Source organism: Chiroxiphia lanceolata, chromosome 2 (genome assembly GCF_009829145.1).
Source record: "Chiroxiphia lanceolata isolate bChiLan1 chromosome 2, bChiLan1.pri, whole genome shotgun sequence".
Lineage (NCBI taxonomy): Eukaryota > Metazoa > Chordata > Aves > Passeriformes > Pipridae > Chiroxiphia > Chiroxiphia lanceolata.
This window is the reverse complement of record NC_045638.1, coordinates 58,932,006-58,954,382: the sequence shown is the minus strand read 5'-3', so window position 1 is coordinate 58,954,382 and position 22,377 is coordinate 58,932,006. Positions and strand designations below refer to the sequence as shown.

Sequence of the window (22,377 nt, the reverse complement as noted above, 5' to 3'; positions counted from 1 at the left end):
GCCTTTCTTGTGAACACAATGGATAGAAGAGAAATAACAAGTTCAAATTGCAAAGAGGAAAACTTCCCCATGCATAGGGACAGTCATAAAGTAAGGACTTAGAGAAGTTTTTCTAAGCCAAATACGCCCCACCTCAAAGCAGGATGGGCAGGCACTTGCTCTCTCCTGATATAGAACATTTTCAGTGTTCGAGACACTATCCAACCTTCAAACACCCTGTTCCAACACTACACCATGAGTTCCCTTTGTGGAAAGCTAAGCTTAATTCTTTACTTTTTATCCATGGAAAGCAATTCACCAACTGTGTTTTCCTCACTTTTGTGACCTTTGGGCACACCATGATGCTCTGACCCCTTTCCTGGGAGCTGGTCCTCTACCAGCCATTTCCCTTTCACATAGAAGAGTACTGTCATGGCGATGCCTCCTCTCTCCAGGCTGCTCCTCCAGTTCCCCTAGATCATTTTGCATGCTGCTGTTGTTCTTCAGTGTGCTTGGATAACTTATCCTGTACAGGGAGAGAATAACTTCCCACTCTACCCTGCACTGGTGCAGCCTCATCTTTAATCTGGGTGGAGTTTTGGGCACCACAAGATAACGGTATAAAGCTACTCGGGAGTGTCCAAAGGAGGGCTACGGAGGTGGTGCAGGGCCTAGAGGGGAAGCTGTATAAGGAGCAGGTGAGGTCACTTGGTGTGTTCAGCCTGGAGAAGAAGAGACTGAGGGGAGACCTCATTGCAGTCTACAACTTCCTCATGAGAGGAAGCGGAGGGGCAGGCACTGATCTCTTCTCTGTGGTGAGGTCTAATAGGACTGGATGGAATGGCCTGAAGCTGAGTTAGTGGAGATTTAGGTTGGATACTGCGACAAGGTTTTTCAGCCAGAAGGTGTCTGGCCACTGAAACAGGCTCCCCAGGGAAGTGGTCACAGCACCAAGCCTGACAGAGTTCAAGAAGTGTTTGGACAACACTCTCAGGCACATGGTGGGATTCTTGGGGATGTCCTGTGCAGGGCCAGGAGTTGGACTCGATGATCCTTGTGGGTCCCTCCCAACTCAGATTATTCTGTGATTGCGTGATTCTGCAACTTTCTGCGGCCGCCACTGGAACCGGCCCCTCCTCGCGGTCCCGCCAGGGCGGGGACTCGAACCCGTGGTCCGAACGGACACAGTGAGGGCCCGCCCCGCCGCGCAGTGCGAGAGGAGGAGGTTTGTCCGCCGCGGGCCGCCGTGTGCCGGGTGTGCTCTGCTGCCGCCTCTCTCGCTGCCGGATCGGCCCGCGCTGTGCCCGCCCGGCCCCGCCATGAGCGACAGGGCCGAGCTAGACCTCACCGGCGCCAAGCAGAACACGGGCATGTGGCTGGTGAAGGTGAGGAGCCGCCGGCGCGCCCGCGGGCCCGGCCCAGCGCGGCCTGTGACGGCCGGGCCCCTCCGTTCGTCCCCGCCCCGCTGTGCCCGGGGTGGCTGCCGGCGGGTCCCGCAGCCCTAGGCCGGGGCTGCCCGCGTCAGGCTTGCCCTGTGCCCCGGGGCAGCCGCCCCCCCCCGGTGCCTTTTCTCGAGGGCAGCGCTGGACTGGACCCGGATACGTGCTCAGTGAAGGAAGCACCGCAGGGAAAGTTGGGTACCGGGGGCCGTCATAGAATCGTGAAATGTAAAAGGGTTGGGATGGGCTTTAACGGTTATCTGGCCCAACCCACCCCGTTCCCCCGCCATGGGCAGGAACATCTGTCTCTAGACCCGGTTGCTGAGGGCCACATCGAGCCTGGCCTTGAACACTTCCAGGGATGGGACAGCCACAAACCTTCCTGGGCAACCTGTGCCAGTGTGTCACCACCGTCACAGTAAAAAATTTCGTCCTTGTTCTTGGCTGGTGCTTTGTTACAAGTAACAAACATGGCAGCGTAACTTTATTTCCCCAAAGCTCTGAGGCTTGAGGAGAGTTTGAGTGCGCCCAAAAAAACCCCAAAAAAACCCAAAAACCAGTAAGGAAAGTGAATGTCAGCATCTTGTCACTACAGCTCCCTTTGGTGCTGGAGAAGTACAGCTGTAGTGAAGGGGCTATGAAAAGATACTGAGATCATCAAATCAAACCTGTCTGATGCAGGGCCACACATCTGGCGCTTCCTCTCCTTCCTCCTTTAGGAACAGGCTCAGACCATCCACTTCAAAGAACCTGTGGGGACAGGGTGGTACCCAAATACTGGTCCTGGGTGGTAAGGGGGGCATGACATCATCACACTTCAGCTACCAAAACATCTTATTATGGCCCTTATAAATGGTGGGGAATTTCAGATTTGATTTGCTGAATTTTTGGTGGGCAGATCACTGCCTCTATCTCCCTCTTTTGTAATGACACTTGAGTCTCTGGTGTGTCTTGTATTGCCACCTGAGTGTCATGAAACCACAATAAATTCTGCATAGTGCTATAATTGTAATAGCTATCCAAGGCAGTATCAAGGAAAGCTGACAGGAGAAAGCTGCAGAAGTATATCATGATACACCAAGTGACAGGATGATAAAATGGCAGATAGAGTTGAAAAATCTAATCCGACGTGCAGAGAGAAACATTATCCTAGTTATACATACACAGCAGTTTGGTCTCTGCTGGTTGTTGTCATTCAAGAAGAAATTTAGGTTTTCAGTATATGTGGGTAATTCTAGGAATGTCATGTCAGATGAGCAGAGTCAACACTGGACGTGATTACAAAGGATACAGAAAACAAAAGAGAAAATATTATTGCACCATCATGTTGCCTCTATTTGGAATGCTCTGTGTATTTGTGGTCTCGTCCTCCCCACTGTGGAAAGTGTACAGTGACCTAGAAACAGTACAGAGGAGAGTACCAGGGATGGTCTTGGGAACAAGGAATGATGGCTGTGGAGGGAGCTCCTAAATATGTTATTACCTTTCAGGTTGGCAAGTTTGGAGATCTTATAGAGATCTGAAGTAGTAAGTAATGTCATGTGTGGACAAGGAAGAAGTGAATAGGCAAAAATGAATAGGAAAGAGTCATTTTGAACACAAGAATTAGAGGTGTGTCAGATTAATTCAACTGGTGCGGTTTGGAGCAAACAAAGCAGGTACCATTTTGCACAATATCTAGTTAAATTTTGGAACTTGTTGCAATAAGAAGTTGTGAATTTCAAAATTGCAGAAGCTCAAACACCATTAATCAAGTTCAGGCAAGAAAATTGAATTGAGGGATTAAAAATAAATATGCTGCCATAACCCAAGTCTGCTAAAACATCCTAGAAATTAGAAGAACATGCTGGGGAAATAGCTTTTCTTCGTATTTTCTCCTGTTTTTCCTGAAGTATCCACTGTTGGCTGCATTTGGAGACAGGACACTAAACTTGCTTGTCCTCTAGTTTGATACAGTTTGGTGTTTCTTAAGCCAGGAATTTTTAGGCACGTGCCTGCTTACAGTTGGTGCCACTCTGTGAGTAGAGAGTGCTGCCTGGTTTAATGAGAAAATGAGACTAAAACGAACGCTTAAAGATTACTCTTCCAAGTAAGTGTTAATGTAATCCTTTGTGTATGTGTTCTGAGCTTATAATTTGTCTGTCTTTCTGTATAACAGTGATAATAAAAAAATATTAAAATGTTGCTAACACTGATGGACCATAACAAGGGACATGCACGATTTTATCCTTTGATTTCCTTCAGACTTGGACTTCAAAACAATCATCCTTGTTAGTAGGACTTCTAAAACACTCAGAGGCACAGTACAGGTACTGTCTTCACTAGCTGGGATAATGAGGCTGAATTTATTCTTCCTTTGAGGGAGGGAGCAATCAGTTCTGATGGAATAAAAAACCTGACTTATTTGGTTTCCTTTTAGCATGCATTGTGCTAGCATGGGAATTATTCCAGGGAGACTACTTAACAGGCAATAAAAATGCATTGATGAGTGTTTTAGAAACATGAGCAGTAAAAGGAGGTACCATAAAGAGAGTGAGTTGCTTTAGTACAAGTCCAGAAAGCAACTGGATTTTTTTCTGTGTTTCCAGTGAAAGCCAATATAGAGAAATACAATAAGAACTTTTAGTTATGTGCTTGTGGTAAAGTGAAGCCCATTTAGTGTTAGCCAGTAGAATTGTCAATTTTTTATTCCCTGTGTGTTGGTCAGGGTTTTTTTATTTAATGTGCTGCACTTATCTATAGTTAGAAAGATGATATCTTTGTGTAATTATTTTTGTATGTTCAAAGGAAAATTAAGACATAGAACCTGACAGCAGCCTTACTCAGTTTCTGATGTACACAGTGCATATGGATTGCTATACAGAGAAAGAGTTAATTTAGTTTCTTACAGAAAAGTGGAAGTAGTTTGTTACAGATAGGGGCTACTTTTGTGTTTTCTCTTGAAGGTGGATAGGAAGCTGTGAATAAGCTGAAAGATGTGTGAAGCAGTGGCCCTCATGTCATACACTGTCTGCAGGGTGCATTGTGTACTGGAGCCTGAGCGTGTTTGTGCAATGTGAGTAGCAAGAGGAAAGCAGCAGTGTGAAGAGGTCTTGAAGTGATGCTCCTTAGTACATCAGATTTGTTCTAGTGATTAAAGTGTATATTTTTTTTGAGAGAAGAGTATTCTTACCAACAAACCTCAGAATAAAGGCCTCTTGTCTTGAAAACGTTCAGTAGCCTTAATCCTGTTGTGGGATCTTTGAAAATTCTGCTCTGTAAAAGCAGGTTGCTCTTGTTTTCCATATGCTCTTTCAGGAAGTGTTAAGAGTTTGAAAACTCACTCTTCTCCATAAGTTAAACTTTTATTATGCTGAAGTTAGGAAAAAGGGGCAAAATAAGATATCTACAGCGTGTAAGACTTTATTTAATCTTTCCTGTAATTGTTCATGTCATTAGTGTGGTATTCCAGAGTTTATTATGTGGTTTTGTGAGTACTGTCTGGTTTTATCTGAAGCATCTGTGGGTAGCTAGAAGTAATCCTTTGATCACAGTCCTTCATAACCCTTTGTCTTTCTGTGCATAGCCCTTGATTGCAGGTAGGCCAGCAGAAAGATGATCAAATGCACTCTTTGAGGCTGTTTCCCTTGCAACTGAAAAAAGCATGATTGATCTGCCACCTCTTAATCTGAATAAATTTCCTGTCTGAATATATTACATAGCAAGTCAGTGATTTTAACAGCATGACTGTCCTTTACTCCTTGTGCACTCACACTGAATGTGTGTCTGCCTTATTACCTGGCAGTATAACTTAAATACAGGTTAGGTGCAAGTACATAATAATATTTCTATTGAGTCAGCTGGAGCACATGTCATAGCATTTATCTTGGTCTTAGTAAGAGAATTATATCTGATCTGGTATGGAATCTGCTGTAGGAAATTACTACTTTGAAAACTGTGGAAAAATATATGTTAATAGATAGTGCCAGTTCATGGGTCTCTATTGTGCTTTTGTGTTATTTCTGACCCAGTGTCTGAACTTTATGGGAACCTGGACTGACATTCAGTTAGTCTGAACAGTTGGAGGACATCTGGATTTTCTAGCTATTCCACAGTACTTTATGGAGTGCTGTGAGACTAAAGGAAAGTGCTAAACACCAGTTCCAGGATATCTTCTGGAGTTTTTGAAGAACAGGTAAATGCAAAGTTATTGTTAAATTAATTTGAGCTTTAGGAAGTTAGCAGGTTTCTTTTTGTCAACAAGTTCTTGGAACATCATCTTTGCCTTCTCAGCTCTGTTGTGAAACTTGGCTTAGTTTTATTCTATGCAAGACCAAAGTCAGACTTCAAAGTGCCTCTTTACTGCTTGAAACAGAAAATGCCACAGGCATAGCTTAGTGTGTTTCTCATTGGCTGTGCCTCACACCATTTTTCTACGTAAGCACAGATGTTTTCAGTAGCTATGGACTGTGTGAGCCACAGTAAACTTTGCTGTACAGTAAAGAACATTGCTGCAAAGTTCTGAAGAGCACGCTGCTTCCCAGAGGCCTTTATTGTCCATTATGAGCCCAGGTCAATCGATGCTGCAGATACCAAAATCTTTGTAACTGAAGGAATTTGTGTGTAGGTGAGTTAACATCACTGGAACAGCTTTTAATTCTTGGATGTGTCACGTTAAGCAGGCCTCCTTATTCCTGTCCCTGCACTGACCTCTAATTTGTGCAGCTGTTTAGGAAAATGGGTTGGGAAGCTCATTTGGTTGTTCCACCCACTAAATACAAAATCAGCACAGCTAAAACATGGAAGTCCCCCACAACTCCCAGCCAGATCGGTCTGTTTTCTGTATAATGACCAACTGCACAAAGACTTTTCCCCATACAGTGGAGGTGTGGGAATGAGTGATGGGAGGCAGATTTACCTCAGGTAGTTCTGCTGTTGGCAAAATTGACATCTCGTAGAGTGGGGCTGTGATCTGCTGCTCAGCATTTCTGAGATTTCCAAACTCTAAGCCTTCTCTTCAGAGGCACCTTTTGGTCTCTAACTTGTAATTCTCTAAATTCTCATCACTGTGATTGTTTGGTTCATGTTTTTTTTTTCCTGGAGAGATTATAAGTTCTAATAAATATTTAAAAGTACAGCTTTACCTCATAAAATATAGAAACTACTTAGTTTAAAATATGATGCTGATCTTTTTCTGCCTTTCACGATTGGATAATAGTATTTGAGATTCAAGTTATTATAAGATTTTTCCCTCATTTGGGACTGTATGCCAACCTTATTTTTGTTATGCCCTTTGTCTCCCTACTAGAACATATGTATATGTATAACTGCTTGGGAAGTGGGCTCATGTGAACCTCATGAAGTTCAACAAGGCCAAGTGCAAGGCCCTGCACCTGGGTCAGGTCAATCCCCAGGATCAATACAGGCTGAGGGATGAAGGGATTGAGAGCAGCCATACGGAGAAGAACTTTGGGACGTTGGTGAATGAGGGGCTGGACATGACTCAGCAACGTGCACTTGCAGTCCAGAAGGCCGACTGTGTCCTGGGCTGCGTCAAAAGCGGCATGGCCAGCAGGGCAAGGGAGGTGATTCTGCCCCTCTACTCTGGTGAAATCCCACCTGGAGCTCTAGGTCCCCCGTCATAAGAAGGATGTGGACCTGTTGGATCAAGTACAGAGAAGGGCCACTAGAATGATTAGAGGACTGGAGCACCTCTTCTGTGAAGAAGGGTGAGGGGGCTGGGGTTGTTCAGCCTGGAGGAGGGAAGGCTCCAGAGAGACCTTATAGCAGCCTTTCAGGTACCTGAAGGGAGCTGGTAAGACAGATGGGGTCAGACTTCAGTAGTGCCTCTGGCAATTGGACAAGGAGTACTAGTTTTAAGTGAAAGGAAGGTAGATTTAGACTACATGTAAGGAAGAAATGTTTTATGATGAGGCTAGTGAAACACTGGCAGAGGTTGCCCAGAGAAGTTGTGGAAACATTCAAGGTCAGGTTGGACGAGGCTTTGAGCAACCTGATCTGGTTGCAGATGTCCCTGCTCATTGCGGGAAGATTGGGCTTAGATGACTATTAAGGCCCCTTCCAACCCAAACCATTCTATGACTCTATATTATCTACTACATTTACCTCATACTTCATTCTGAAGTGGTCAGGGTAAAAGCATTTGAAGAATATACACATACACAACTAATACAGAATTTTAAAATCTGCTTTTTGTGAAATCTGTCTTCTTTGATTAGGTCCCCAAATACCTGTCACAACAGTGGAATAAAGCTTCAGGAAGAGGTGAAGTGGGAAAACTAAGGATTGTCAAGTAAGCCTTTACTATACCTTTACTAGTTGAATTTCTTAGAAGAAGTTACCTGCAACAATAGTTGCAGCTATTGTAATACATAATCGAGTTTCTTGCCAACAATGTACATATTTCTCTGATACCTGAATGGTACTTGCTCGTATATGATTAGGAATATAAATTGTACAAAATTATGCTAGGGAGTCACTGTATCCCATTACATGATGTTTGGTTTCTTAAACCTAAGAAATGTAACTGGAGAATTTTCTTTAAGTTACATGTGCTGTTTTGCTGCTTCTGTTCTCATGTGCTGACTTTTCATGTGTATTCTTGGGCACCAGAATAAAAAAAATGTTGAGCAGCTCAGGAGTGAAGATGAGTAACAAAACCAGAATTTGAATTTTCTTTTTTATCAGGAAAGCTAAACTTGAGGAATTAGGTTATGGAAACGTTGTAAAATATTTTAAATATTTATATACTTATTAAATATTTAAATATTTTCTTTTGCAGAAATCAAGGAAGAACGGAAGTGAGTATTTACTAATTAAAAAGACTATGAATGTTTATATTTTGAATTCTAAAAATTGTTTAGAACATGTCGGTTTCTAATGTCACATTTTTTTTGTTACACCTGTACCATAGAATCAGGAGGAGGGAATTCTGCTAGTAGTTCTACCTGTAGACTTACTGTGGGACTTCCACCTGGTCTGTCTGTTCCCTCAGTTTGTTTACCCATCTGTAAGCAGAAATCGTAGTGATGACATTCTTTCTAAATGTTTTGAGATGTGTTAGTGCTAAAGGCTAAGTTGCATTCACAGGAGAAGCACACAGTGCTGGTCTGAAAAATCCCTCTTCAAGTTTCTTTCTGTGGCCTGTGATTCTGGTTACCCAGCCCCCCACTCCTTAGCAAAGGAGCCATGTTTAAATCTCTTCCAGGCTGTATGAAATTCAGGAGTCCCAGGCTAATAACACTTGTTGTGATACTTTAGCACTTTTTCTGGAACTCAGCTGGCTGTGTGAAACATTTTTAAGCACTCATACTGAGCAGTGGCTGAAAACTTATTATGCCTTACATTTTAATCAAATTGTTCTCTGACTTAAGGAGGAGGTAATTTACAATTTTTTAAAATTTGAGTAAATTTTATTAAGTACATGAAAGCTTTGAATTCTGTATTTCAACAAGAGATTAATCTAGGACTCTTATCCCACTTGTTATGTTTTTGAAATGGAAATGTGCTATACTACTTGTATTTTCTCTCTTTTTGTTTCCCTGTAACTACTAAAACAGTGTAATTGAGTCTGTTTAGTAACACTCTGGCAATTGTGACTGTTAGGTGTCATTTACTTTGAATGAAGAGCTTGCAAGCATCAATGATATTGGAGGAAAACCTGCTTCAGTCAGTGCACCAAGGGAACATCCATTTCTTTTGCAAAGTGTGGGAGGACAGACCTTAACTGTGTTCACAGAAACTCCAGTAGGTAAGTTAGAATTAAAGTTATTTGTTATGATTCCATTATTTATGATTTCAATAAACTCAATGCTGTAAAAGAAGAAGACTTGGAAGTAAGGTTTTGGCTCTGTTTTGTTGCTGTCTGCATACATAGCGCTGTTGTAATTTTTTTGTGTCTGCTGTCTCTTCGTGTGATTAAGCAACTGATTTATGTTCTTCACAAAGGGTTATCATGTACAGTTCAGCTGTGGGTCTGCTGAAGAGAACAGAGAGTGTGGAGTGCAATACAGAGTGCAGTACATTGTGTACATTCCCATTTGGGGTTTTCACTGCAAAAAATGTTTGTGTTCCTTTATGTTTTTGAGATGAACTAGTATTTCTTTTTCTCCTTGAGTTGGTCTCTACTGTGAATAGGATTTTATAAGAATGGTGATTTTTCCTCTGTCCAGTTGAACAGATGCATTTGAACAATAAACACATCTGTTCAGCACATTTTCTGGAAGTATATACATGGTTTAAGTGTATTAAAGCTTAATAAGGTCATAGTAACCAAACAGTGCAGCAGTCAGGTTATAGTTTTTCTTACTGGATTTCAGATGCCTACCTTAATTTCAGATCAGTAGCTGTATGAGTGATTAGGATATTCAAGATTGTGTGCCCTAAACTGCATGTCAGACTTAAGAGACATGGTAGTGTTATACTGTACAGTAAGTTCAGCAGACTGCCTTGTATATAAGTCCCTTATGTGGTAAGGTTTTCTACTGGAATTACATGAGCAAGTTCTGGATGTTAAGAGAGAGAAGGCAGGTGTCTGCAGAGCATATCTCATTGTCTGCAGAAGGTATCCCAGTTTCAGGAATGTAGGTTTCAGTGTTTCCAGAAGACAAATATACTAGTGTTGTTTGTTACCTCTGTCTTCTGCAGGGCAGCAAACTACAGCGTGACCAGCTTCTGATTTTTTTGATGTTCGTAGGCTGGCAAGTAATTGCTGTGATGTCAGTGTGATAAATAAATGAAGGAAGGAGAATTGTAACTCATAGGACAGACTTAAAATACTTAGTAGGTTTGACCATCTCCTTTTTAAAATCTATTTCAAAGCCTTAATGACTGAGCAGTGAGATATTAAGGTACAAGTAGCTTGGCTGTCTCAGTTGTGTTTAGGTATAAAAGCACTTATGCTACAACGCAGGGGCTTTTCATTTGTTATCCCTTTCTCTGAAATTAATGTGATAGTGTTACTGGGTTTTCACTTTAAAAAATTTGTATTTTTCTGTGTATGACTTGCAACTTTTTAAAAATGCTGGAGTTTGTAATTCATAGATTACACATGTGGAAAGAGACAGGAAGCAAGTTTTCAAGAATTTTCCAAGCATTTTAGTAGTACCTCATCCTTTTTCTTTTCTCTGTGCCCCAACCTTAGAATGCTTAACAAAAGAAAGAGATTTTAGGTTTGAAGATGTGTTTAGAATATACATTTAGTGACTTTTGCATGTTTGCTGCAAATCCCAAGACACTTTTGATACAAAATATTGCTTCAGAAACCTCTAACAGTAACTTAAACTGCAGTGAGTGCTGATGCTTACCTGGAATGCGGAGTATTTGTCATCAGTTGGAATTAAAGTCGTTATGTGGTAGTTAGAAGATGCCCATTTATCTCTGTTCTATCATCTGTTAATACCAGTGTCTCAAAACTTTGACATACTCAGAACCTGTCCAGTTTTTTTATTTAATCAGTTAAAAATTTTGCATTTCTTAGCAACCAGAAAATGTTATTCAAGGACTATGGATCTACTGAGTAGAAGTTATTATTTTAATTGGGAGCAAAGGTAGTTAGTGACATGAGAAATGTTTGGAATGAAGCACTGAATAAGCATAGACCTTGTCAAAATTGTTTTTGCTTGAGATTTGCAAGCCTAACATACAGTCAGTGAGTTTTCATGGAACTGGTTTGGATGCAAAATGGCTAAAATCTCTTGCTGTTGTGTTTAAGTTGGTGTTGAGAGTGCAATCAGACATAAACTTCATTGTGCTTTTCTTGCCTGACTTCTTTTGCTTGTAAAAATGAATGTGGCACAAATATTCCAAATTCCATTCAGATTCCTTACTGGCACTGTGTTTCCGCAGCCGTACTTGTGTTTTTAAATGTGTATCACCAGTATGTTTTGAGCTCCATGACTAATTTCAACAAATTTCATAGTGAATTATGACTAGTGTGAAAATAGGTGTCTGAAGAGTGGACTGAAACTGTATGGATATCCCAGCTGAAAGAAAGGCTGCTACCCTGTTTTCCATGCAACATGGAAAAACCCACTATATTTATATCAACCATGGAAAAACACTCAAAAAAAACTTACACGTCTTTGCACATCAGTCAATCCCCACAGTAAGAGACAGTCATAGGAAGTTGAAGTTCATTAATTTGTAGGTTCACAGCCCTAGTACTTGTCTTCATATTATAATTAGCACATTTTTTTCTGAAAAGCATTGGTGATCCTATTCCTCTTCCTTTTGTGAAGTGTACCATGTAACAGAAGCAATATGCTGGTTTGAACTGTGGGCCAGAGATTAAGCTGGTATGGAACTGCAGATGTCATGCATCTGGAAGGATGCATCTTGGAAATTAGGCAAATGAAATATGAATAAAAAAGTGCTTCATGCGCCATTGCTCTCAGTCCTTCTTGAGGACTGAATTTACCTAAAATGGAGCAAATGGCATAAAGCAGTTTGTTTTATTTTGTAAAGGGTGCGGTTTATTTGTTTGTGCATTTGTGTTTTATTCCCCCCCACTCGTTTTTTTGAGCACATTGAATGCCTTAAGATCTATTCTGTGTACAGTCCTTTAATCCTGTGATCCTTATGCTGTAGTGTCTTTCTTATGGTCTTTCTGAAGTATGTTGTAATTTTGGAAGACGCTGCAGGGAGTTCACATATTCTGGATAATTCAGCACTTCACATCGACTCATCAGGTCATTTAGAGCAAGCAAAAAAGATCAAATTTGACAAGTAATTTAATATTTTCTGTATGATGTAATTTCTAGACTTCTGAATGGATATTCTATGGGTTTTGCTTTGCTTTGTCTTAACTGAGCTTGCTTCTAATACCTGTTTTACTGGAAGAAATCCTTTAGTTCTTTCATTGTAAACCTCTGCATCTCTGGGTGTCCTGTATTAGTTAATGGACCGCAGCAGGCTTTTCTGAAGTGAAGTTTGGTATGTCCAACACCTAATGAATTGGTTTTTTGGTCTTCTGCAATGTATGTACTAGATCTGAGCTAATATAAAGCTGGATAAAATGGCTCCCATCCCAGATACTATTAAAAATCTGGTCTATTTGCACATGCTGCACGTTCTGTTTGGAGTAACTCTGGGGTTTTCTCCCGTTTCTTTTCTTTTCCTGTTTTTGTATTTTGAAATAGCTCCAGTGAGTAATACAGAGTAGTACAGTGCAGTCTGAAAGTAGTAGTTCCTACTTGCTTTGCAAGGCTGTTTGCACGTGTGAGACATTGCATTGTCTTCGTTGCTGGGTAGATCACTAAGGCCTGCAGGATGGTGTTCCTGAGCATCAGTGTAGCAAAGCTGGTGGGAAGTGTGGCTTCCTTCATGTCTGCAGAGGGATCCAAAGCACAGTCGTCTCTTGCTGTCTAGGTCTTGCTGTCGAGGCTGGTTTCAGTATTATTTCTGCATTAAATATGAACTACATTCTGTTCCATAAACATGACCATATGTACATCAACAGTTGCTATGCAACAATGCTATTTGTGCTTCCAGTCATCTTATTTTTTCTTTGTCATCAGCTATCATAGCTGTAATTTTTGGGGTGGGTGGAAAGGAGAGCATCTTGCTTATATTTTAATGTATTGAATAAAAGGAATCTATCTTATGTATAGTTACAAACTATCTAGGGGCAATTCATGGGCCTGGTATATAGAGTATATTTGGTTAAAATTGTTTTCTGAGCTTCCTACTGGCAGACACCCTGGCATAAGATAGTGCTATAATTTAACAGTTTCTTTCTTGGTTGAAGGAAGAGGAAGACTCTTTTGTTAAACATTTAACAGCAAACATTTCTGATTGTGATTTTAAATTAGTTCCCTTCCTGCTTTAATTGCCTGATGCTTAATTTTTCTGCCAGCATGTAGTTTAGGTTTGCAGGATGTAAATATAAATGAAAAATGCAGCTTTGTTAGAGATAATGATAAATGTTTCTTACTGAGCTGTTTTTTGGAAAAATGCGCTACTAATGTGACTTGGGAAAACACAGACCTTGGCAAGCAATTGCATCCCGAACTGTAAAGGACTGATGGGTGGAGAAGAAGATTTTACACTGTAGACACAAATAAAGTATAAGATATTTCTGTAAAGTTGGGTGAGATGATTCGTTTTATTGAAATTTTGAATATGTCTTCCCAACTCCCCCTTCATAAGTGGGATTGCCTTACTGTCTGTTTTTGTGTCTTTAAAGTCTTTCATGCTCTTTCAATCTTACTGAAAGTTCAGAGAATTCCATTGACAGAATACCTGCCAGAGCTTTGCTTCTGAGCAGCATTCGTGCATGGATTGTCTCACTGTTTCATGCTTCGCAGAACATTTCTGTCTTTTAGCATTGTGTTTTTCTTCTGTTTTCTGAGTCTTCTCTTTCAGAAACTCAGTTCATGACATTCGATTCTTTCTTTCGTATTCTTGTTCAGTAAAACACATTAACTCCGCCTATATACCTTAGAACAGCTTCTTTATTCCCACATTCCTTGAAAATTCTCCCACTGTTTTGAATTGTTGGGTTTTTTCCCTTTATGCAGCTTCTCATATACAAAAGGACCTTTTCTGAGTTTGTACATGAATCACACCTGCTGTATAATGTACAATGTGCAATTGTATTCAGTGAAAATGAATATTCAGAGGTTTTTATTCTGTGTTTTGTATATATGTATTTTTACATATCGGATATATCCAGCCATTAAAGTAATGTGAAGGGAAGAAACACTAACGAAAATCTTTCATTCAAGCAGCTACTTCTTTAATTACACTTAATTATTTTCAGTAAAATACATAGTGCTCAGAATCTTGATGCCTTGTAATACTACTTCCACTCTTGTTAGATAAATGTTTGAATTCTGAAGTTCCTCATCAAACTGTTACTTGGGAAATAAACACCCTCGCTGTTTCGCCATCTTAGCACAGCCTGCTGAGGGGTTTTGATGTTTACCTGTCTACTATAACGGCACTTCCCAATTGTCTCTGTTCAGGCTGTCACTTAACCACATATTCCAGTCTGCAAAACACTTTGGGATCTTATTTAATGTTTCTTTGTTCCGTTATGTACTTTAGTCTTTTGTGGACTGTTAGCAGAAACAGAAAACCTATCAGCAGCCTCACGATCAAAAGAAATAGAAATAACAGCAGCCTTTCAGATCTCTGGCATTTATGCAAATTTCTGAATATTTTTGAGGATCATGAAGATGAAACCTGTGATCAGAAGAGCAGAATGTGTGACTCAAGCTAGTCTAATTACAGATATCATTTTGATGGCTCAAAATTTTGTGTGTATTATTGTGTCAAAAAGTCCATTTAGAAGACAATTGCAACTGCTTACATCATACCCCTTCTCCATGGCAAAAAAAATGGAAGTTATATTTATTTAATTACTTTATATGCATGCTGGATGATTAAAAAATTACTGTAAAGGAGGCTCAGCTGGCTGGCAGGGATAAGCTAATCTTATTTTCATTTCTGTTATTAAAACTACAGACTGTTAATTCCTACACAAATTTAAACAATTGAGGATATGACACACAAATTATATGGTATGTCAGAATGAGCCCCCTGTGATGAGAATAGTCTTTCTGCCTGCTTTATTGACTTAAAATATCTTTGTTTTTTTCAGTTTCAGGGATGTGCATGTAAAAAACGATATCCCAACACCCTGTCACCACAACAACAGCAAAACCCCTCCAACAAGGACAAAAAACCCAACTAACCAACCCCATGCTGTTGACCTTTATCTGTGACAAGTACACTCCCTCTGTAGACATAATATACATTTATTGTTATTTGAATCAGAGATGCTGTTAGCAATGTTTAAGTGTGATGTCTTTGGCTATAGTTTTGGCTAGGTGACTGATCTTCCATTGAGACAGTTAGAAATGAAACAGCTTTAAACTCAGCTGCATCTCACATCTCAGTCCAGACAGGTGTTCATATCTTGGTATGTTTGTATGTTCTTCATTAAATCCTCTTTGCATCTCATGTACTGAATGTTTCCTTAATTAAGTTACAATTGAGTTAGGGTATTGGTTGGGTAATAACATCATGATGTAATTGTGCTAAATACACACCAAAAATAGTGTCAACAAGAAAATGCAGGGTTTTCTGCAAACAGGCTATCCTGCATGTGTATCTGAAAGTTATCAGGAATCTTTACTCACTTTATGAAGGCTCACAGCTCAGAGGAGACTATATAGTGACGGTTTCTGATTGAAAAAGCAGATGCCTTCAGTTGCTGAGACCAGCAACAGCCACCTGGTACAAAGAAAGAGATTGGTGGGAGACTGGTTTTTAGATTTGCTAAAATTGATTTGCTAAGATTGTCAGCAATTTCAGTGAGAAAAGAGGGACATCAGACTTGAAAGCCAGCAAGAATCAGTGGCAAGAAAAAGATTTTTTAAAAATATTTCTTGTTTTCAATTCTGTTAATACTCAGCCTATAAGTGGCAGAAATGATCAACCTAACTGAACTAAAAAATTAGTCTTTGAGTTAGAGCAGTAATTCAGTTTTGTGTGTAAGTAAATAGCTGTGACTTGTTTGAGTTGAAAGCCAAAGACAAGTATATTTTACCGGTTTTAACTGTATTTTGGGTAGGTGAAAATGTTCTTTATATCCTCTGCCTTAGAAGATGTGTAAAAAGGAGAAATATAGGAGGAACAGTCAAATATAAGATTGACAAATTTATGTAGGGGTTTCATTTCATAGGACTGTGTAAGTGTTAGAACTCAGTTCACCAAAATACATCTACCACCTGCCATTTCTTGAAATGTGGGATTGGAATTCCTTGCAGAAAACTGTTTCTGAATCTGACTCTGCCATTCACCTGAGTGATAATATTTCGGCAAGTCACTCTGCAGCACTGTGTCTGTTTCTCTTTCTTATATACTTAAGATTCTCTGCTCTGTGGAAGAGGTGATGTTTCAGATTATGTGTATTTGGTGTACTTGACAAACAGATAAAATGGGCTATAATATGGTACCATTTGAGGACAAATGTTATAGGTTTGAAAAGAGAAACTCCCTTCATTTTTTGCCGTGGAGCCACCATCGCTCATGTGGCTGTGAGCAGTTGTTGAGCTGCCGGGAGCAGCCCGCAGACAGCCTGAGAGGCCACCACCTGGGAAAGCAGGATTTGTTTTGAAAGTTTTGGTTGCACCACTGTTGCTTATTTGGATTTGTTATATATATGTTAATAAAGAGCTGTTATTTTCCTTTTCCAAACCTTTCACCTGAAGCCTCTTAATTTCAAAGTTAGAATAACTTGGAGGAGTTTGGTTTCTTGTTTCTTCCTAACCCGCCCTCCTTAGCAAACATTTGTGTCTTTTTAAACTAAGACAACAAACAACCAGAAAGGAAAAAGGTTGAAGAAATAATTTTTGCGTGGTCTGTAAAAAGAGTAGAGAAGAGGTTGATCAAGTTCAAAAATCTACCTAGTGCCTATTAAGAGCATTCTTTTGCAAAACCTTGATTATTTTTTTAATATACAAAAATTATATTTGTTTTATCTAGGCTGACCAGTGAGATAGATTAATAATGTGCTTCGCTTAAGCATAATCTTACTACTGATTTTGCATAAATATGTAGCTTCATTCTTGCAGACCTCAGTCAGAGGTGTAATAGAGTTCTTTCATTTCTCTCATTTTGAATTTGGGCACTAAAGGACTTCTTTTGTTGCTCCTAGTGGCAAATTATTCTTCAGAAGGTAAATTTGTAAATATTAATCAAGTCCAGTGATTGTGATTTTGTCGTAATTTATCATTCTTTGCTTTGCAACCCACTTTTCAGATGTAATTTCGAATAAACAACACAGATACATTGATTCCTTTTTTGTTTATTTTTTTTCCAGAAAGCCAATCAGAAGAAAAATCGGAAAGTGGCAGTGCTGGTGAGTATGGACACTTTCTTTGAAGCACTTAAAAAATTACTTAGGACTGCAGCTTTTCAGTTTTACTTTAAAAAAAGATGGTAGATTAAAAAAAAAAGAAGTCTTTTTTGTAATGTCTAGTGGAATACCATAAAATTGAAAAATAACTTGATAAACTGGTTATCTGCTGTGACCAAAAGCTTAAATTATTAACATTTTTTATTTAAACCAAGGGGAATAAAATGAGAAGGGAAAGGTTTAGAAATGTTCTTTGGATTGTTTTATTTATTTCTCAACTCTTTTACTTAGGTTCATTGTATGTATTTTTTACTTTGAATTCTTTCTTTTTGATTGGAAAGTTTGTAGCAAACTTCCAGATGTTTTGTTATTCTATTTCAATTGCATAAACTAAGCAGTCATAAAAGCAGTCTATAAAGACTAGGTTTTATCTCTGATGCGCACATATTAAATAGTATTGGGAGTGGGATGACATTCGAAAGTGCTAATTGCACAGAGAGGAGATGGGTGGGAAGAATCTCACACCCCTATCTGTCTTAAAAGCAATTCCTAAACGTAAGACTAATGCTAGTGGGTGTTCAAAATGTCTTCGTGAAAGTACTGTTTTGGACACTTTGAGATATCTGCTTTTTCCAATATTTTACTTCTTTTGAATGGTATTTCAGGATCAAATGTTATCACAAGTGTATACTTTGTGTCTGGCTAGAAGTAGGGTTTGAGTTTTCTTTTCTGTTGTAGGGAATTCTTTGTAAAATTGAGATGCCTTTTATTACACCGGCTCAAGCATGTCAAAAGACTAGTGTTAGAAACGTTAAAGGCTTTAGACTTGTACTGAATCTAGGGTGTTTTTTATAGCTTGCAATTTTTCTCAATTACTTGGTAAAACCTGTTCAGTCTGATTCTGTGTTAATTGTCGTGTGGTTTTAAGGTTATGAAGGGCTACTTTCTAAAAATTAGTACTTTATACCACTTGGAAACAGACTCACTGCTATGTAATGACTCAGGTAAAATAGATATTGAAAGTTTAACTGCTAAAATGAATCAGAATTTTGATACTTACATTTGGTTGTTTTGTAGTTTTAGGAAGGCACCCTTGGTTTTGCTTGGGTTTTGTGGTTTATTTATTCTGTTTCGGTTTGGTTTTGAATTATTGAATTGTCTGCTCTTTACTCTTGGTGCCTCCTCCTTGTTCTGTGAATATTGTGTAAGGTGGCCACGTGTTTAGTTGGTTTTTTTTTGCTTCAGCAAATTCATTCTTCAGAAGAATGAATTACTGTGTGCTGTGGGCTGTTTAAATATGCTGATGAGTGCTAAACCCGTTTGATGGAATCAAGCTGACTGTGGATTCAGCTTCTTAGTGATGGTAGTGGGTTACCCTGGGGCGTGTAAAGGATTCTTAACAGTCAGTTGTGATTATTTGCTTATTCACTTTTTTCCTCAAAATTGTTGTGGAACTCAGATGACCTTTACCAAACTACCTCTCAAGTAATTCAGATAATTGAGTACTCCATTTTTCTGGTGATCTACTTTATCCTGGCCTACAACAAGTACTTCTGAGGCGAAGATGATCTCTTTCATGTATTCATGTCTTTTATGTAGCATTTTATTATATACTATATATATAATTTATTGGTATTTATGTTATATATTCCATGTATATAAATATTAACATTAAAGATTAAATTTATATATAGTATATAATAAATAATTAAATAAATAAATAAAAGACAACAATAAATTATATGATAAATTAATCCCTGTCCAATCTGACCTTAAATGTTTCCAGTGATGAGGCCTGACCTTAAATGTTTCCAGTGTGGTAATATACCACCTCTCTGGGCAATCTGTTCCAACTTCTTCCAGCCTTTAACGATTCACAGTTCAGAGAGAACCAGAGCTGGGGGTGATGGTGTATTGTTTAACAGGGTCTCATGGATTTTCCCTCTGTGAAGTGTTCCTCTTGATTGAGCCCATGTAAATTTTAGTATCCATAATATCTCAAATGATGCTATGGTTACAGTCAAAATATGCAAGAATCAAGATATATGTGTAACAAGTTTACTTAAACTAATTTTGAACTTCTTTTGCATATTGTCATTTTAGATCACTTTTCCACACAGAAATCCTATTTGTTTAGTGCTTGTGATAAACAGTGCTTGGTGATTCAAGCAGTGTTGTTTAGTGCCTGAAGGCTGGTTTATGTTAAATGTGAAAGGAATATAGCAAGCTACACACACAGCTAAAGGAAAAGAGAATTGAGAATTGGCTTTGCTTGATCACGTATGATGATGAACAAGTGATTTTAAATCCAAATATATGTATGTAGCTCTTGTTTGTTTATGGCGTTGCTTGCACCTACCTGTAAGTGCTGTCAGTGGTGACAGAAGCTGTGAAAACCAAGCATTTGTGCCAATATAAAGCGTGACCTGCTCTCTCCCCCCAATAAAAATACCCAAAAGCTGCTGCTCTGAGCCTGTACGGTCTGTTAGCAATGATACAGTAAAGGCATGCATTCTCATGTAACAGCAAATGTAAAGAGGTGCTGTCCTTGTGGAAGTGTGTTAAGTGGAAGTTGCATGTGCAGGAACTGAGTATACAGTGTTGCCTAAGCTTTGAGCATGTAGACAGACAGTATAGTATGAACTTATTTATTGACTTATTATAATAACTATTTGTGATAACCTATTTATTTATAATGCTTTATTTTTATTCACAATTTTACCAATTGTGAATGTACTTGTTTGACTGCAGACAAAAATATACAACATTTGAATTGTCTGTAGATCACACTTACTTAATTTTTTTATGTAATAAAAAAAAGGATTCGTGTGTTGTTTATACATGTGTTGGAATATTTGAAATTCAGTGTAAGCACTATGACAGAACACTAAACTTCATGTGATAAAATCAGCAATTTTTTGTTAAAGGCACAGAGTTCTTATGTTATAACGTGGGGCTTTATAAAGCTGCTCAATGTACATTTGAGTTTATCCTCTTTCAAGCGGTTAAAATACATTAATAATACTTCAAAAGCGAAACTCTAAATGAAAAATGATTGTCAAGAGGAGTAAAACAGTAATTCTTAATTTAAATACTAGCTTGAAATTCAGTGTTGAAGATAACTTAAATATGGATTCTGCCATTTTCAAGCCACAGGAACTGGTTTTGTCTTGGAAATATAACTGATTTTGTTGGCAGGTAAATACAACAAAACTTAAAATACAAGCTTTCCCGTACTTTTCCAGGAGTTGTAATCAGTGAGACTCCATCTGTAGCTGTTGAAACACAAAGAAGCAACAATTTCTGCTTTACACTGGTTATAATAAATGTTGTGGAGGAACAGGGAAGGTGCACTAGTACAACAGCAAAAAGGATATGGATTTAATTTAGGTCAGCACTAACTGAAGTTAAATTTTATAAGAATTTGCATGACTATACTTGGTGTCCTTAGGGTCTGGCTATTTGTTTCAGTATATTGTATGAATATTCCAACATTTATGCTTGTCTGAGCGAACTGATGTATTTGTTGTCATATAGTTGCCACCCTGAGAACAGGACCTGATACAAAACAGTGGGAGTTAATCCCACAATGCTGTTCTGTCCTTCAGTGATGTCCAAGTCAAGCTTGTTGAAGTACTGAGCTAAGCAGAAGTGTGCTTTTGGCTCGTATCAGAGTTCTTGGTTTTCACTTACGGCTCTTGAGAAATCCCAGGAATGTCAGCCATGCCTGGCATTGCAGACTGTGACTTCACAAATTGTGTTTGTCTTCTATGAGGGATTTTGCTGATTACTGCAGTTCACCCACCTACCAGCATGATTACATTGGATGGGTTCAGACCTTTGCAGTATTGCAAATTAGAGCCTTGAATGATGGATCAAAGGAGCAGAGAAACAAGACTGGGGAGTAGCAGTTGTCTCCTAGCAGGAGGCAATTTCAAAGTAAATAAAATGAGGTGGTTCTGCATGCAGAATGTAAGTGAGCAATTGAATTCCTTGACAGAAGATGTGGACATGAAGGTGGTATTTGCTAAAGGTGTACACAGCCTTAGAGGAGACCAAAAAGATGTGTGAAAGAAGATCATAGAATGTTAAAATGATTTGAGTTGGAAGGAACCTTGAAGATCATCAAGTTCCAACTCCCCTGTCAGGGGCAGGGACACCTTCCACTAGTCAAGGTTGCTCAAAGCCCTGTGCAGCCTGGTGTGGAACACTTCCAGGGATGTGGCATTCACAACTTCTCTGGGCAACCTGTCCCAATGTGTCATCACCCTGACAGTAAAGAATTTCTTCCTAATATATATAAATCTGCCCTCTTTCTGTTTAAAGCCTTTGCCTCTTGTCCTATCACTATATGCCCTTACAAAAAGTCCCTCTCCAGTTCTGTTGTAGCCTTCTTTAGGTACTCAAAGGCTACTCTAAGGTCTCCCTGGAGCCTTCTCTTCTCCAGGCTGAACAACTGCATCTCCTTCAGCCTGTCTTCATAGAAGAGGGCTGCAGCTCTCTAATCATTTTAATACCCCTTCTCTGGACTTGCTCCAACAGATCTATGTCCTTCTTATGTTGGGGCCACCAGGGCTGGAAGTAGTATTCTGTCTGGGGTTTCAAGGGAGTGGAGAAGGGCAGAATTACCTCCATCGACCTGCTCATTGGCCCTCTTTTGATGCAGCTCAGGATACAGTTGGCTTTCTGGGCTGCGAGTGAACATTGCTGGGTTACCTTGAGCTTCTTGTCAATTAAAGTCCACCAAATGGTACTAAGATTGAGAGGACATTGGGTTTAAGAGACCCCGAGCCACAAAAGCCAGGTGGACACTGGGATGCATACCCGGTAGGTGAATCATACATGGCTGCACTTCTTTGTGGATATGCAGTTGTGACAGCTGTGCTGCTGGAGTCGTGATGTTGAGCAAAGCAGCAGACATTTAGTCTGATACAGTTCTCTTACTCTCAGGCTCTTACCCTCCTGTCCCGTCCCTGCCCCCCTTCCACCTAGTTCTGTTCTGTTGTTACGGAAGTTCCAGTTCTTTCTTCTTTTTAGCCATGGAAGTAGCTTTTCTGGGGGAAGGCAATGAAGGCAAAGGCAAGAACAGCTCTT

The 22,377-nt window shown here is 39.4% G+C and overlaps 1 protein-coding gene across 1 annotated transcript in view; it reads left to right on the top strand.

Moving 5' to 3' along the window:
• Positions 1-1,182: 1,182 nt before the first annotated feature.
• GTF2F2 (general transcription factor IIF subunit 2) overlaps positions 1,183-22,377 on the top strand; it is an 87,969-nt gene continuing 66,774 nt past the window's right edge. Inside the window, exons 1-5 of the mRNA XM_032679431.1 lie at positions 1,183-1,364; positions 7,637-7,710; positions 8,200-8,218; positions 9,024-9,168; positions 17,248-17,286. Coding sequence (XP_032535322.1) covers positions 1,299-1,364; positions 7,637-7,710; positions 8,200-8,218; positions 9,024-9,168; positions 17,248-17,286 — 343 coding nt within the window. The 5' untranslated portion in view covers positions 1,183-1,298. The remainder of the gene's footprint in view (positions 1,365-7,636; positions 7,711-8,199; positions 8,219-9,023; positions 9,169-17,247; positions 17,287-22,377) is intronic.